The following is a 16589-nucleotide window of genomic DNA, read 5'->3' on the forward strand; positions in this document are numbered from 1 at the left end:
AAAAAGTTTTTATATTTGGCACAAGGCAGGAAATAATTGCATTAAATTAAGTTATGGCATATTCCTATATGGATTGAAAGGCACAGGACATTATTGCATAATTAACTGCTGTTTGTGCAAGGAGCAATTTTTCAGATTCTGATTTTGAACACAAAAAAGTCCTTCCTGTAGGGACAAAATGGCCACTTTTTTCCCTTGTCCATGTTCACTTCATGGGACTTAAGATACAGTGCTTTGCACTGTGGGGGACTTTACAATCTTAGACTGTTTCACAGTTCTAAGGGACACGTCCATTGAAGGTCTACTCCAGTTTACTTAATATGGAAGTTCCTCCGTCTTTTAAAATCCTGTCAGCTAAATTTCCCATCTGTTTCTTCACAATCTTCAAATGTCTCTCGTGTAACAGCTTCTGTGTGAGGTATTTTTCTCTCTTGATTTTGTCTCTGGTCTCATTGGAAATGTCAGGGATAATGTATGATATAATGAACTTCACAAAATAGACAATATGCTGTGGGGAGAAGAAAAAAAAAGGAAAATACTTAATAAAAAGACCTGTTTCTAAAATGCAATAATCCTACAGGAAGTTATGACATCTCCATTTGTATTTCTATTATAAAAGATAGGGTCTTTAAACTAAAGAGGTGAGAATGGAAACAAAATAAAAATGAAAAGCTGCTGTTCCATGCCCCTCCTTAAAACAGGTTTTGATAATCAATAGCTCCTTAACATGCATGAAATCCTGGACTACATAGTTGGGACATTTTATTACCTCCATTACAATGATGAATGAGAGTTTGGCAGCAATAACGTGCCAGTAATATATGCTGTGCTCATACTGATGTTCGTGGCCAGGAGGGTATCTGAAATCACGGTATCTGGAAAAGAAAAATAACATATGAATTGTAAGCAGGGCTCATTTTCTAAAAGGAAGTGTACTAGGTCACCATATCTTGGGTGGTCACCTAGCATTATGTAGACTTATGTCCCCCACAAGTTTAATAATGTCCATTTACTCTAGGGCAGGCATGTCCAAAGTCCGGCCCGAGGGCCAATTGTGGCCCGCGTTCCGGACTGATAAGGCCCCACAAATAAGTTGCCCAAATATAGATCTGTTTTTTTTATATTAAAGGCAGAGTGATTTAACACCTATTTAGATTTGTCATCCAAGTCACAAAATGAAAAATATGCCGTTTTCAATAAACTTTGCATAAAATAGTTAATTTGCATTTAATTTTAATGGTTCAAAGAATGTCAGGCAAAATGGTCGGCCCTCGCACATGTTCACTTCATGAAATCTGGCACTCTTCGAAAAAAAAGTTTGGACATGCCTGCTCTAGGGTGTAATGTATGCTGAGGAAAGGAAGCATGGTGATATACTTCAACTGCAACCCTTGCCAGGTTGTCCTTAAACATGGTGAACCTGGTATGACCATGCTGAAATCAGCAAAAGCAACTGTAGCCATGGTTCTATGTTCAATAGAGTTCAGAGTAATCTGAAGGCTAATCATCTTGCAATTAAAACAATTTTGGATATTGCAGCATTATTTTACCTCTTATTAATGTACATTTCAATCAGATAACAATGGCAAAGCTTTTTTTGCTACATATGGTAATTTTCATCAGAATAGTTTGAGCTATGTCATTTTACAAAACAGGCGTACAGTGCGGTGAAAAAGTATTTGCCCCTTTCCTGATTTCTTCTATTGTTGCTGAGATTTTATGTACCAGATTTTTAAGGCTCTGAGACACCAGCAGACGGAGAAAACTTGGAACAGTGGAGAACCTTCACAAGAGTAGCTGCCCTACCAAAATCCCTCCAAGAGTGAAGACTCATCCAGGAGGTCACCAAAGGACCCAGACTAACATGTAAAGGACTGCAGGCCTCAATTGCTTCAGTTAAGGTCGCGATACCACAACAAGAAAGATTGATTAAAAGGTGTGAAAAATGGCATCCATGGGAGAGTCACAAGGCAAAAACCACTGCTGACCAAAAAGAACACAGGAGCTCATGTCACATTTGACAAAAATGAAGGGCAAATACATTTTTCACGGCACTGTATAAAAGATTAAAGCAAAGTACTACATTAATAAGAACAAATTATACACATCATTTACAAACATAAGATATTTTAAAACATGTTACTAGACACCCTTTGTTAGCAAATCCAAAGAGTTGGGATGGAGGCGCATAGAGTCAATTCAGTACTTGCCTGCATGTTGTTCTGTCGCCAAACCAAGGCAGCGGAACAGGTTTGCTCTCATTCTTGAAATCAGCTATGTTGAAGACTGAGAGTGTATTATTTATATATCCTTCCATTGTGTATGAACTGTGATCTCCATAAGGAGGCACAGAGAAAGACCAATAATACACCAAACGAGGAATCATATCAGATGTAAATGCAATGATCATAGCCTACGATAAAAGACATGACATTTAGATCATCCACACAAAATGCAGTTGTAGCTTTACAAAATATCTAATCATCTTTAAATTTTTATATAAATGGCTGAAATCTACAATTGTGTAACTAAATACAGCATTATAAACATCACTCATATTATAATGCTCAAACCCTTCCCTGAAATTCTTTTTAATCAATTAAATTTTGCTACTTCCATCTCTTGTGGTAGGGATGCATGTCATAATACAAAAGTAGACACTGATAGGTTGCTGCCACAGAAACTGAAAAAGCTTCTTAAAAAGTTTATGTTGGTATTATGTGATTAAGCTTTTAGCGATAAAAACAAAATGGGAGATCTGCCATGGTTTGTTTTCTGAACATACTGGATAAAATCAATGCTGTGGAACAGCACTTTTAATCAGCCATTGATATATATTATATAATTATACTGGGTTAATTCCAGACACTTAGTGATGTATCCTGGCAACTAGGCCTAGATCTTGTCCTGAAAGCTCAGGGGAGGGGGGGGCATCAGTCAGGGGCAAGGAAGGGGCAAATGGTCCTCTTGGGAGATAAGGCCCGGTATCCCGCTGCTCAATGGCTCGGTAACAGTGCAGACCATTGATCTACCTGGACGGCCCATTATTGAGCACAGCCTCCATACACCTTTCAATGCGGTGGAGATGTAGACAAGAGGCACTAGCGGCTTTGCTCTAGGTCGGGCTGATGACAGCACGGAAGGTAAAACCGTCACTGCAGTTTCTTGGGCACCCATATTAAGTAACTGTTGCAGGTTAACCTTAACCATTGTGGACCACTAACCAAAACTGAATAGCATTTTGATTATTACGATGAACATACTTTGCATCAACATTTACAAAGAATGTGGGTAAATGAGATTATTATGAAATGCCTGACATAGCACCAAACAGTGGCATAACAATATGGACAACAGAAGCTAACAGCAGTCCCAAGGATCCATCTGTTTTACAGCCTCTGTAATCTATTTAGCTTGTAGTTTACTGAGGGAGCTTGCTTTCCATCAGCACACATCTTGTACTGATCCCTCTACCTACATTGCTGGAGAATCAGAGCACTAGTAAAATGTTTTATAACCCCGTGCCCTGAAGATGCACACACACTAACTGACTGTGCAAAGAACAAAAAGGAGATCTGTGCCACGGAATGCCATGCTTCCCTGCTTACTACCGCAAACTGCTAGATAATGCCATTAAGCCATATTAAAAACATTATTAATGCAAGTGGATGAGCTGTAGTATAGGGATCCAAAATATTTGTTACAATACACCCCTGGGGTCACGAACAGGCTGATCTATTTTATCAAGGCAAAAATAAAAGCCTGGTCAATACTGGTATGACAGTGCCATTACTCATCATTAGCCGAGCACTGCAGATTCTGCGGCTTCCACTACAGTACTTTGCACAGAACAACTCTTGTTTTTGAATTACAGCTAACCATTTTTCACACGTATACGAATAGCGCTGCTTTTAGTATGATCAGCAACCCGGGGCCTACAGATGTGCTTAGTCGATTTTGCTTAATATTTACAAAAGGCAGTAAATAGTAGAGACATTGCTTTGAGATATTAAAGTCAGTAACTTAGCATTATTTGTTTCTTGCATTTCTACTGCCACTCTCCCTAAATATTAGATGACAACATGAAAATCGGACGGCCAGAACAATATATCATTGTATTGCTCTTTACATTATATACAATTATATAAGCATACATATGTATTTGTAGCCATGAACAGGCATGTGTTTACTTTGGATAATGATTTTATGTTAACTCGTTATAAGGAACCATTTGAACTTAAAGTTTAAGAGTTTAATGATAATAAATCGCAAAAGTAAAATAACATGGGTAAAAATCACCTACATTTGTCACCACGGCCAAAAGCGCTATTCCTTGCATGATTGGTTGCCATGCTCCAATATCCTGTGCTTTTTCTGATACCATTCGTCTACATTGGGTGGTGATTTTCCACGCATCGACTCGGATTTCCAATAGGTTATTAACAAGTGCCAAGAGTGGTGCAAGTGGAAATGAAGCAACGAACAAGGTAACAAATCCAAACTGAATAACTGTCAAAAAGAAAACATCACAATATAGAGATGTCACCTTGCTTGAAACACATCAACCATGTAAAAGTCTGCATGAATATAATGTCATTTACTCCTATCAAAACTTTCAGCCTTTTTAACAATATAAACGGTGTTTGCCCAACTGGAATTTAATTCAATAAATATTAATCTGTGCAGTTTAAGGGGACAGAATAAAATATACAGATTTAAAAAATAAAAAAAATAAAAAGCTATGTCTCCAAGTATAAAAGTTATATCAGGAGTTTCTGAAAAATGCAAATTATCCAATTTATCCAAATTATATTGGCATATGGGCAACTAAATTGGTCTAAATAGGAAAATTGTTTTTTCTAATCAGACTCAGAATATATGAATGTAGTGTGTGTTGGCATCAGGGTTAGGTAGAGATATATATATCATTTAGTACAGTGAAATATTTTACTTAGAATCCCTACCTATCCCTGGCACCCACTACATTCATTATTTTGTTATCTCCCAAGGAACATATGGGGACTGTCCCAATTGGGTATACTAAGCTGTCTACAAGATAACTATCAACCTTAGTTTTTTTCTTTTATCACAATGTTACATAGAAAATATGAATAAACTAAATATGCACACCCATCTCAAGGTATTCATAAAATAATCCAAGCTTCCCAATGGGCTGCAAGTGCTGTCCGTCCCTGGTGAGCGACATCGACTAATAATATTCTTAACCCAGCTGTAAAAATGTGAAAGTGTCAAAACATTAGCACATTCCATGCATTTTGCTGCTGACACGTATGAATCCATAATATATGTTGGCAAACATGTAATTAAGGATTAAACATCTTTAATTAAAAAAAATGAAAAATGAGCTCTGCTGTTGGCTGCTTGTATAATATTTGCAGTACCAAAAATAGCCAGGAAGAAAATTTAAAGCAAGTCCATCATGATAACACCATCAGCACGACCATGCTTTTTGGCCTAAAAAAAGCCTCATTTCACCATAGCGCTTATCATTAATTACACTTGAAGTGTATATGCTTTGAAATTATTCAGTTTGGATGAATAGATAAAAGGTCTTAATTATAGAGGTACTGGTGACCTCTAGCTTCTTCTAATAATACCAGTACGTTTGATGAATTAACCATAAGCATACATGGAGATCTCCCAATGCATTTTTATTTTACAGACTTACGGAAGAAGTATTTCCTGTATGTTATTCCAGATGGCTTTGCCTCCCATTATGATGGTGAGTTGTGTTGTAAGCTCCAGGAGGCAACCGCCTGGATCACACTAAAAATGTGACAGACATGTTAGATGTTTAACATCTCAGGATTTAGAAAAAAAAAAATAAACAAGACCGGACAACTTACCTCCTCATTACGATATCTTCCAAACCAATAAACTGGGTCTCCAGGGTAGCCTACAAATTTCCCCTTGAAAAAAGCAATGTAGAAGCAAGAGGAATAGTAGTTGACAAACTGGAACAGAAACATCTTTGTGGTTAGACTGTTTTCATACTCCGTCTTTGTCCGTGGTAATTCTAAAAACAAAAGCGTAGTTCAGAGTTGAATGACTGAAGCTATCATTAGATTAAGCACAACTGCATTCTTAAAATGACAAGAGGGTTACTAATGGCTTTTTATGTAAGCAATTTTATGCAACCACTATGTAATAGCTGGAAACAGAAGTCTAACTGCCCACTCCCTTTGCATTTTACATTCTGGTTATACTTTATTTTTTTTTATGGAGGAAAGGGAATTTTGCTACTGGACATCGTATTTTATTTGGAACATCATTCTATGAGACAGCTGTGAAATCAATGCATCGTACCATTTAAAGGTGATTCCAGAATGTGAAGTTACATCCAGTTTCAGGAACAGGCCCCTGGGAATTAGCGTAGCTTAATGTACAGGGCACATGTATGAGTGGGGGTTGGTGAGTAGTGATTGGTGGGTGTTTGGCGTGGGGGCGTGCATGTCAGAGTGTATATAGGGGTGTCCTATAGGTCCAGGGTCATTGCCATTTTAATAGCCGGCTAGCTGTCACTAATGTATTTGTATTTTGTCATTTTCTTTGTCTCATTTTCTTTCTTTGTCACAGCAGGCGGGTGTCGTGTCCTTGCCGGTCAGGAATTGGTGTGGCTGGATATGGAAGGTGGTGTAAGGACGGAAGGCGGGTCTCAATCCTCCCCTAACCTCTTGTGGTAAGGTCTATGACCTTGGTCGTGCCCACCGAGCTTATAGTCGGCTGGTGGTCAGCACTGGTAGATGGCAGCGCAGGGAGCTGTTTGGTGATGTTGGACGAGGGGGGAGGTGAGTACCTTGGTGGTTTTAAGCAGTGAAGCCGGGCCGGCAAGGACGGAGTTAATTTATTCTGTGTTAGCTCTTGGCTGTTTGTGTATGTTATTTATGGATAATGTTGTTTATAAATATGTTTTTCTCCAAAATATAGGCTAACACAGTATGGTTTGTGTGTTATGTAATAAAAGCTGTGGCCTGTTTTCATCCATAACTCTGTTGTCCGCGTATTATTGGGTAAGTGGTGGGTGGTTGGTTAATGGGTGGTGTTGGACGGAGCACTATGCCCTCTACTTCATACAAGGATCAGTAACAGCCCTATTGTATGCGTTAGTAGGAATCGCTTATACTGATGTCCAAGGGAAATCTTTGTAGTGTGTACCCTTAAATATTTTTAAGCACTTCCAACTATATAGGGCTTTAATAAATCAGTATTCTGAATCAGCCTGACAGTGAGTTTTCCTAATTTACAAAACAAAAAACCCCAAAACGTGCAAAATATTATATAAAAATAGTTAACCTATTTTATACCAGAAACTGCAGCTGCATTATTACTTTAGTACACTCTGCAACATCAGAGTTACAAAATGGTTTTGGGAAACTTACTGAATAAAATGAACAATTGCCTCTGATCTTAAAACAGAAACAGGAAATGAATAATGAAAAAGAAACCAGACCAGTACAACATTGGCAAGCTTACCAAAGTCTGTGATCATAATTGCTACTCTCTCGTACAGCATGTTAAGAAGCATGATGATTATGAAGCTAAGAATGGATGCTGTAACTGTGGTAGCCGTTTGCGGCGTCAAGTACTTCTGGATTGCCTCTGTTCCATTGATGTTCCGTGGCAACGTTGCAGAAAATACCAAGAAAACCGAAAGTCGGTATACAATAATACCAACTACTGATGCCACGATCAAAAGAATCTGTGAATGGAACAATATAGTTAAAATACCAAACTCGTGCATTCAAACAGAAAACAGAGGAAACCAAACATATGAACTGATAAAATCTATAAAAGTTTGTAAACATTATGGTATAAAATAGTCAATAACGGTAACAGTGTACAAACATGGGTTTTGTAATGTCAAGTATTGAGATAGAATGTTTAAATCATGTGCAGTCTCCTTTTATTAAGGATGTTTTTAAATATTTCTATAAACGCAAAACTCTCCTATATCTGGATCAAAAAGTTAGGTATGTGTCCAGGCCCAAGAATATAGTAGGATTTTCCAAAGTTAATTTTGTCCATGGCTGGTCATTATTTATATGTATTATATATAACATTTTAGAATAATAAAAAAAAAGTTCCACATTTCCTTCAGAAATTAATCTCCGAGTGTAGATTTGTACATATATTATCAAACATTAATAAATATAGCAAAACTACAAAGATACTGAAATGTAAAATGTTAAATCCGGAAAATTGGCCTGGAGATTTTCAATTTAATGCCGTTGATGAGTTTGAAGGAGGCTGATGATTGTAATATTCACTTAAGTATTTATCACTGCGTATAATGAACAGCTATATTCATAGATCTATAGATACAATATTTCTGTAGCTATATATTCTGGTAGATTTCATTGGCTAATGAATACCACACATTACAAAATTATATAACACCCTAGTTTTAATCAAAACATAGGCTCCCCCCCCCCCAAATGTTCTGTGTCTAATATATATTTGCTATTTACCCAGAAAAAAACTGCACTTGTACAGAAGGTTATCCTCAGGCACTTCCCACAGGCTGTGTAAGGCACATGCTCTTCTTGCTGGAATGAGAAGAGGGTGCACGTTAGATAACTCCCACAGATAGACCTATTAGGTAAAGGTAATTCAGGTTCAGTGCCCCACTTACACCTGTGAGCTTCCACTTACCTGAGATATAGGATTTCTAACCACGTGGGTGCATTTTGCCTCATATTCTGGTCTGGGCTGTTCTTCTTGGTCCAGGAATTCAACTGTGTCCCACTCATACTCCAGCTCAGCTTGCCTACGCTTCCAAAACTCGAGGAAGAGAGTAACTGTCGCGACAAGAAGACAATGTCCTCTTATATAGGAAACTGAATGAAGAGTATCACTCACAAAGCCTCAAGGGCACAGCAATAACGGTAGATTATTGAGAAGAAATATTCTACATGTTTGTTTTTCTTAAAACCTGGATTTAAACAATGTCTGATGGTGCACACAAGTCATTAAATAATTGCAAACTGATTAACATTTAGCGGTGTATTATGAAGTCTTTTTTGGGCAGCACCATTGTATGGTCTGGGGATTGCTAAAGAATAACACAAATACGGAGATCAGCCAAACTATTGGCATAAAACCGTAAAGTAAAGGAACCAAGCGCAAAAAAATATTTTATATTGTTTGCATAACGGTGTTAACCATTCTTGTATTTACATGCTAACCAGGTGATATTTCTCTAACTTATTATACGATTTGTAAATAATTTAGTAGTGAAGTAGTATAGAAAATAGTGCACTTAAATGATACAAATGTATATGCATAAATTATCCCTATAGAACTATACATACATCAACTACAAAATAAAAATATACTAAGTCTTCTTTAAGGGTAAATACAATTACATATCACATGCATAATAGATTCCCTTGGCGTTGCTGGAATGTAGTATAGTTTACACTCTAGTGATAATTGAGTTTGGAAAATAGGAACTAATTGGTAAGACACATTAATGTATCAATTATGCAAATTTTCGGAATGAAGCAGTCAGTTTGTAGCTACTGACATTCTTGTCAAGTTAAAAGCTCTTACCCCATATTCCCATGAATACAGCAAACACAAGCGTACCAAAACTGTCAAATATACAAAGTTTCTGTAATAAAGAACACAACACAGTAAATAATTATTTCTTGTTTATTAAATGCTACACATTGACAGTATAATTCACCAGAGGAGAAATGGTCATTGATAAATTGAATGCATACAAGATCATTGAGGTCTTCCAAAGGGGTTAAAAAAGTTCAAGAGGGAAGTATTTTTAATACAAAGATGTGTCCAAACTAGAAGTACTGAAGATGCTCGGAATTGGATTTCCAGTGGGAGTGCTACAGGCAAGCATATTAAAAGAAATTCAAGGAAGCTTGTGATGTGCATGAAGCCATCAAAGAATTAATAAGTGAAAAGCAATTGAAAATGTAACTCTCAATGGGCCAACTGGTCCTTTTTGCCACCACTATCTATCTTAGGCAACATGCACCCTAAACCTCACTGCTTAGTTAATAAGCTCCTTACTTCTTTTGACTGCCTCTCATGTACCCATGCAGTTATATGTGGAACTATATGCAGAAAGGCAAAGAAAAAAACAAAAATGCTGTTTTGACAGCAAATGAAATGCATTTATGAACTTTTTGTTAAGGCTCACAACACAAGTGATGCAGTTATCCCCATTACATGCTCATTATAGATGATAATACAGTTTGTGTACAAAAAGCACTGATTAAACTTTGCAGGCTTATTGTTGCTTTGCATTTGGAAAAGTGAAGATCATGGTCACAAATGTTTTTATAAATTTACTGGCACATAGCATACAAACTACTACAATCAAAAAGGCTACCAATTTACACTTCAAGAATTGTGTTCTTATTGTGGTGCTTATGTGGACATATTTATTTATAGCTGGCAAGAACTAAAAAGTGGTGAATCTAACTAGTTTGGAGATATTTAACTTAGTGTGTGGGAGCCTTTTATAATGACACTAATAAGGCAAACAGAGATCTCCAGTCATTAATTATTGTTTGCTTTTATAACATGTTAATTTAACATCTGCTATCCTTCTTCCAACAAAGCTGGAAATACACAAAACACTACAGCTGAAAATACTACACAGAACCGTGGGCATCATTCACTTTTCGGTGGAGCCTTGAAGACCAAAACAATGGTTGCTTGGCTCTCTGTGAGCTTATGAAGTGCTGGGAAGACACTGTGAAGTTCTATGTTATTTACATTGCAATGAGCAGCAGCATAATTCTAGTAGGTGCTGCTGGAGGTGCACTGAGCATCCACTACCCGGTAATCTAGTGGGAAAAGGAAGGTTTGTATCCAAAGTCATGCAGATTAATGAGAGCATACAAAGTGTCCTGTGCAGATGGAAGCAGAAGCCATTTCCTGAACTTTACCTTAGATGACGCACACGTTATGTTAAGATGCCAGTAAGTACATTCTTTGTCACATTGGGGACACATAATGATTTCTCCTCCAATGTTTGGGTCACATACTTCTTTGCTGTAACAAAGAGTACAAGATACATTAGCTACACATGTATTTTAGACCCGGAGGAGTACGTCATATATATAGCTGTATAACTGCATTTCAAGGCGTCCTATCTCATCTCATACCTCCACGTACACGTTTCCTGAGACTTATAGCCATATAAGAAACATCCAAGGCCTACTATTGCTGCCACCAGCAACATACGTGTGTAGAAACCAAGCCAAGCAAAATAGATTCCAACCTTTTCACCATAATACTTCCTAAAAGGGAAAGGGGGGGAGAGAAAGAAATGTTACTATTTTACATATAAATATTAGTAATAAGAACAATAAATTACCTGGGCATTATCTTTATATTGTATTACGTTAGCTAAATACTATTTGTTTTACTTCCCATGGATACATTGAAATGCCAAGTGAGTGCTTAGTTTAAAATATATTACAAAAGCCTCATTTATTTGTATATCCTTGCAAGCCTGGTTTTGATCACTAAAAATCTCTTCTTTTTTATTAAGTATTTCATGTCACTAATAACACCTACTAAATTGAGCACAGGCATAACGTGTTCCGGTAAATAAAAAGTTAAACAGTTATGCTACATCACAAAATGTAAGGTCTCTGGGTGATGGTAGTGGCTCAATTAATAGATTGCCACAGGCTTTATGCTGGAAAAGAAGAAACAATAGAAAATACAAATGTAAATCACTTATTGAAGATCTCTTTAAAGTTTCATATTTTATGAGTGCTAACAAAGTGATGCTAAACAGTGTAGAAACTAAACGCTAAACATGCGAAAAAGCTAATATGCGGGTTTAAAAATAAGAACAGCCGGAAATAATGACATACTGATACTGTCATGATGAAAATAAAAAGGTTGTGGAGAAAGCAAATGGAAATAACACATCATATTTTTCTTATCATTGTTACCTTACAAGATCCAAGGGCTGTAACTTGAAAAAGCTGCGGGGGTGTGCCCATTCCCGGAACAGCAGATATCGCTCGCTGGGGCATCTGGTATCCTTAGATTTCACGTTAAACCTACACTGTAAAATGAACAAGAAAGCAACTGTTACAGGTCAGAGCTTCTTGGCTTAAAATGGAATCCATAGCAGGCTCTTGGTGTCGTGTAAAACACATACATCATGAAGGGGAAATGCTGCCTTGTAGATTCCTGAATCCACCAGTTTGTTAATGCCAAATTTCTTGACATGATCTTTCACGGCATACTCGACGCGAGAAAGAATAAATTGGACCTGGAAAACAGAAAATACCCAAATATCACATTCAGTACTTTACACTATTAGATAATGCATCTAATCTAGAAAACTACTCAATATTAAAAACACCTCTCAATAATAACTGTGTGTGTGTTTACGGTACAGTCCTACACTGCTTGCATTACTGTTAATTGTTGAGTTCTAACTATTGACTACTTAACTAGATTTAAGATGTACTTGGTTTTAACCCAAGGCAAATGCTTGTGCCCTTACATTCTCTGTGTCTATCTTCTTTTCTACATTTTCTCTGTGTGTATTCCATTTGTTTTTTTATGTCCGTGGCCAGAAATTCTGTATGCCACCCTCTCCAAAAACAGAATTAAAGAACAGCACAATTACATAGGTGGAATGCACAAACAGCTAAAAATTAAGCTTTTCCTTTAATTGCATCTTTCCATAAAAATGTTACAAACAAAACCTAAGAATTATAAGCGTTAAACTTCGCTAATACTGAGAAAGTTCAAGCAGACATACGATTCGACTTCTTGTTGCCGGGTTGAAGAAGCTCTCTCTATCCTGAATATAAAAATCAACAAGACGATCCTTTTCAAAGGGTGCAGTGAAGAACTCTTGCTCGGGTTTTATGATATCTTCATCAACGCTAAAGATTTTTGTGAACCAATTAAATGCTGAATGCCGGGTTTTTAAGTCATTGGGCTGCAAAGGGAGCTTGATATGCATCACTTCGGCATATGTGCACAATACTTCCCAGGGCGCATGCACTTTGACAAAAATAAGTTTTTCATCCGACACCTAAATATGATTAACACACAAAAAAAGTCAGATAAGCACTCAAGCTACATTATTTCACCATAAAACCCCCATAACCCCTACAGTAGACTCAGGAGTGTAAAAAAAGCATACTGCAAACGTAATTGATTTTAAAAGGCTCCAAGTAACGTTGGTCTAGTTTGACATTTCATTTTTATATTAATTTGCAAGTGCCTTGATTATAAAGTTAACCTGTCCTGTAAATCCTGAATGCTATTATCTATGATTATTGTCAATTCAATCAGCCGAGTACTGTATACTTTATTTTTAATCTCTAATCATGTGGAAATACAATTTTTAATAGTTACTACAAAACAATACATCTGAGGGCCTCTACGTCTGCCCAATAAAAAGATATCAGCTTTAACTAAAGATTTAGTTTTCTCAGACAAATATAATTTTTCCTTACGTTACATTCACTAAAATAAAAAAAAACTCACAGCTCTAGTTGCTTCCAGCTGTAAGCCATGTCTCATAAGGTTCGACTCGTATGCTTGTCGCTTTTTCTGAAAAAACAAAAACATAGTATATGGAGATTTCTATAAATCATAAATAAAGTTTCGGAACGTGAATAAATAAATAAATAATGATAAAAAAAGGTTAATGTGGAACAATCAGGCAATACATATATTATTTTAATTGTCACCATTTTGAAAATAAAATCTTAACGAAAAATAGCTATCTGCCAGTATATGGAGGAAGTATGATATTAAAAGCGTTGGTTTTCCATCTTCCCACAATGTCCCTGGACTGCATTCTTAAAAGTCCAGCAGTACATGATGCTGTATGGTAGCAGATCAGATTAGTGGGTGAGATTAGCACGAGTCCCGGGGAATTAAACAAATCCAAGTAAATGGGCAAATTATCATCATAGCAATGAATGGAATACCCCAAAAAATAGAATACCCCAAATGAGCAGCACTCATTGGTTGCCATGTTGATGAGGCTATTTTTCAAACATTGCATCTTTAGTCCATTATGTTACAAGTCCTCTGCTCGGCATGGGCGTAGGAACCGGGGGGGACAAATCCCCCCCAGGAACTCGGGGGGGCGATAATGAAGAAATCCCCCCCAGGGCCGTACGAACCCCCCCAATAGAAACGCCGCAAATGTGAGACCTCGAGGTGCGGCCCGCGTAAGATCGGCAGCCAGGGCAACCGATCTTACGTAGTCTGCATCTCGAGCCCTGCTACTTACCTGTGGGAGGGTCTTCTGTACTGCACAGAGGAAGCGGAACCCAGCAGAGTTCACATGACATCACATCACATCCTGCTTCCTCTGTGCAGTACCAGAGAACGCAGAGGGAGGCCACGCCCCCTGCTGAAGTCTGTGAGCGGCATCGAGGAGCTGCAGTGCAGGTAAGGGGGTGGGGAGGGTGTTTGAATGAGTATGCGTGATTGAGGGAATGAATGAGTATGTGTGTGATAGCATGGATGTGTAAGTGCTGGAACTTAGGCATGATGGGACTGTGATTGCTGTTAGCAATCACACTCCTATCACGCCAAGTCAGCCAGTACATGCTGAAACCTAGCTAGCTGCCCCCCTTGTGTATTGATGCTGCCAGCAATATGGGGTCTGCACATCACTTACAGCCACCCTGTACCAGCATGTACTGGCTGACTTGGCATGATAGGAGTGTGATTGCTGACAGCAATCACAGTCCCATCATGCCTAGGTTCCAGCATTTACTGGTTGGATGTGTAAGTGCTGGAACCTAGGCATGATGGGACTGTGATTGCTGTTAGCAATCACACTCCTATCATGCCAAGTCAGCCAGTACATGCTGAAACCTAGCTAGCTGCCCCCCTTGTATATTGATGCTGCCAGCAATATGGGGTCTGCACATCACTTACAGTGTGTGATTGCTGTTAGCTCCTATCATGCCAAGTCATATTTCTATTTTTTTTTTGTCCAATTGTGGTGTGTTACCTACTTTTATTAAAAATGTGAGTTTTTATTATTATTTTTAAAGGTGGGGGGTCATTTTCGGTTTTGGCTAAGTGAACCGTGAATGTTTTGGTCCAGAATTTTCATTTTGGCACATCCCTAGAATAAATAGAACTATTTCATTTTTAATTATCCTGAGTCCTGAATTTGAAGTCCAAAACTTTCTAGGCCCAGAAATCAGTGAGAGGAAAAGTAAAGGTTTTGTGTCATTTACTTTATTTTAATCTGCATATTTTATTAAAGGCCATATTTTCTCACAGTGAAAAATGAGTGCGGCCCGTGCACATATACAATTCTGATGAAGTGGCCCACTGCAGAAAAAAACTTGGACACTCCTGGGGTAGACAGTGAGAAGGAGGGGTAGCTAGTGAGAAGGGGGCGATAGGGAGAGGGTAGCTAGTGAGAAGGGAGGGTAGGGAGAGGGTAGCTAGTGAGAAGGGAGGGTAGGGAGAGGGTAGCTAGTGAGAAGGGAGGGTAGGGAGAGGGTAGCTAGTGAGAAGGGGGTAGGGAGAGGGTAGATAGTGTGAGAAGGGAGGGGGTAGATAGTAAGAAAGTGTGAGAGGGGGGAGAGGGGTAGATAGTGTGAGAGATGGGGAGAAAGTGGGGATCTGATGGGGGAAAATGCTGTCCCCTCCAGATTTTTAGGGGTTCCTACGCCCATGCTGCTCGGGTACCACAACCTTCCTACGAGATAACACTCATTCGTCAGTCGCATTTCGCTCTCTCTTACCCCCACTCATAACGATACATCTTCTCCAAATCACAGGCAATAGGCAAACATTCTGACAAACAGTAAAGAAAAATGAAAGTTCAGGATTATTTGTGGATGCGAACATTATAAATTTATTTTTGCGCATAAGAATTCATAAAATGATGTCATACATGCTTGATGTGAAACACATAAAACAGGGAAGTGCTTCTAAGGGAGAAAAAAACAAATCTAGTTAATGTAAGATTTTAAAGTCAAGCTCAGTGGTGGGAGGTAATATAACTTGGCATTGTCCTAATACTGAAAATTTTAGCATCAATAAAAGTAACAAAGCAATGATACTGGTCACCTTTTTAAGGAGGACAAGTTCCAGGTATGCAATATTCTAGCAAACACATAAAACGTAACGCTTAAACGTCGTTCATATGGGATTTTCCCTTTCCAAGGGTCCTAAGATAAGTTTCGTCTCTATGAGACTGAAAGGGAGACTAAATCCCTGACATGTTAAGCTAATAAACCATAGCAGAGCTCCCATTTTATTATTTTCTCTAAAATATTAATATCACTTAAAACCAATGTGGACACTAAACTTTTAATAAAGCCAAAGGTTAACTGATCAAATAAATATTTTTGAGAAGCCATTTCTTGCTTACGGTACTGCATGACAGCTGTAGTCAATAAATTGAAGTCTGTCAACCAGGGCCCATTCTGGCTGTTGGTCACACAACACAAATGTGAAGCCATCATGGAATTAATGAGATCAGGCCTAAGATTCATAAAGACAGGTCAATGGCTTATCCTGAAGATAAATGTCTCTGACATTGTTAATAAATCTGGCATTTTGAGTAGCTGATT

The 16589-nt window shown here is 38.0% G+C and overlaps 1 protein-coding gene across 1 annotated transcript in view; it reads right to left on the reverse strand.

The window, feature by feature from the left end:
* Positions 1-221: 221 nt before the first annotated feature.
* ANO6 (anoctamin 6) overlaps positions 222-16589 on the reverse strand; it is a 40699-nt gene continuing 24331 nt past the window's right edge. Inside the window, 18 exon segments of the mRNA XM_053464117.1 lie at positions 222-508; positions 770-875; positions 2211-2413; positions 4304-4509; positions 5131-5184; positions 5187-5230; positions 5690-5787; positions 5868-6037; positions 7495-7720; positions 8490-8567; positions 8674-8819; positions 9574-9634; positions 10938-11043; positions 11157-11291; positions 11958-12073; positions 12170-12283; positions 12782-13060; positions 13519-13584. Coding sequence (XP_053320092.1) covers positions 302-508; positions 770-875; positions 2211-2413; positions 4304-4509; positions 5131-5184; positions 5187-5230; positions 5690-5787; positions 5868-6037; positions 7495-7720; positions 8490-8567; positions 8674-8819; positions 9574-9634; positions 10938-11043; positions 11157-11291; positions 11958-12073; positions 12170-12283; positions 12782-13060; positions 13519-13584 — 2415 coding nt within the window. The 3' untranslated portion in view covers positions 222-301.

The sequence above is a fragment of the Spea bombifrons genome, chromosome 4 (assembly GCF_027358695.1).
Source record: "Spea bombifrons isolate aSpeBom1 chromosome 4, aSpeBom1.2.pri, whole genome shotgun sequence".
Taxonomy (NCBI): Eukaryota; Metazoa; Chordata; class Amphibia; order Anura; family Pelobatidae; genus Spea; species Spea bombifrons.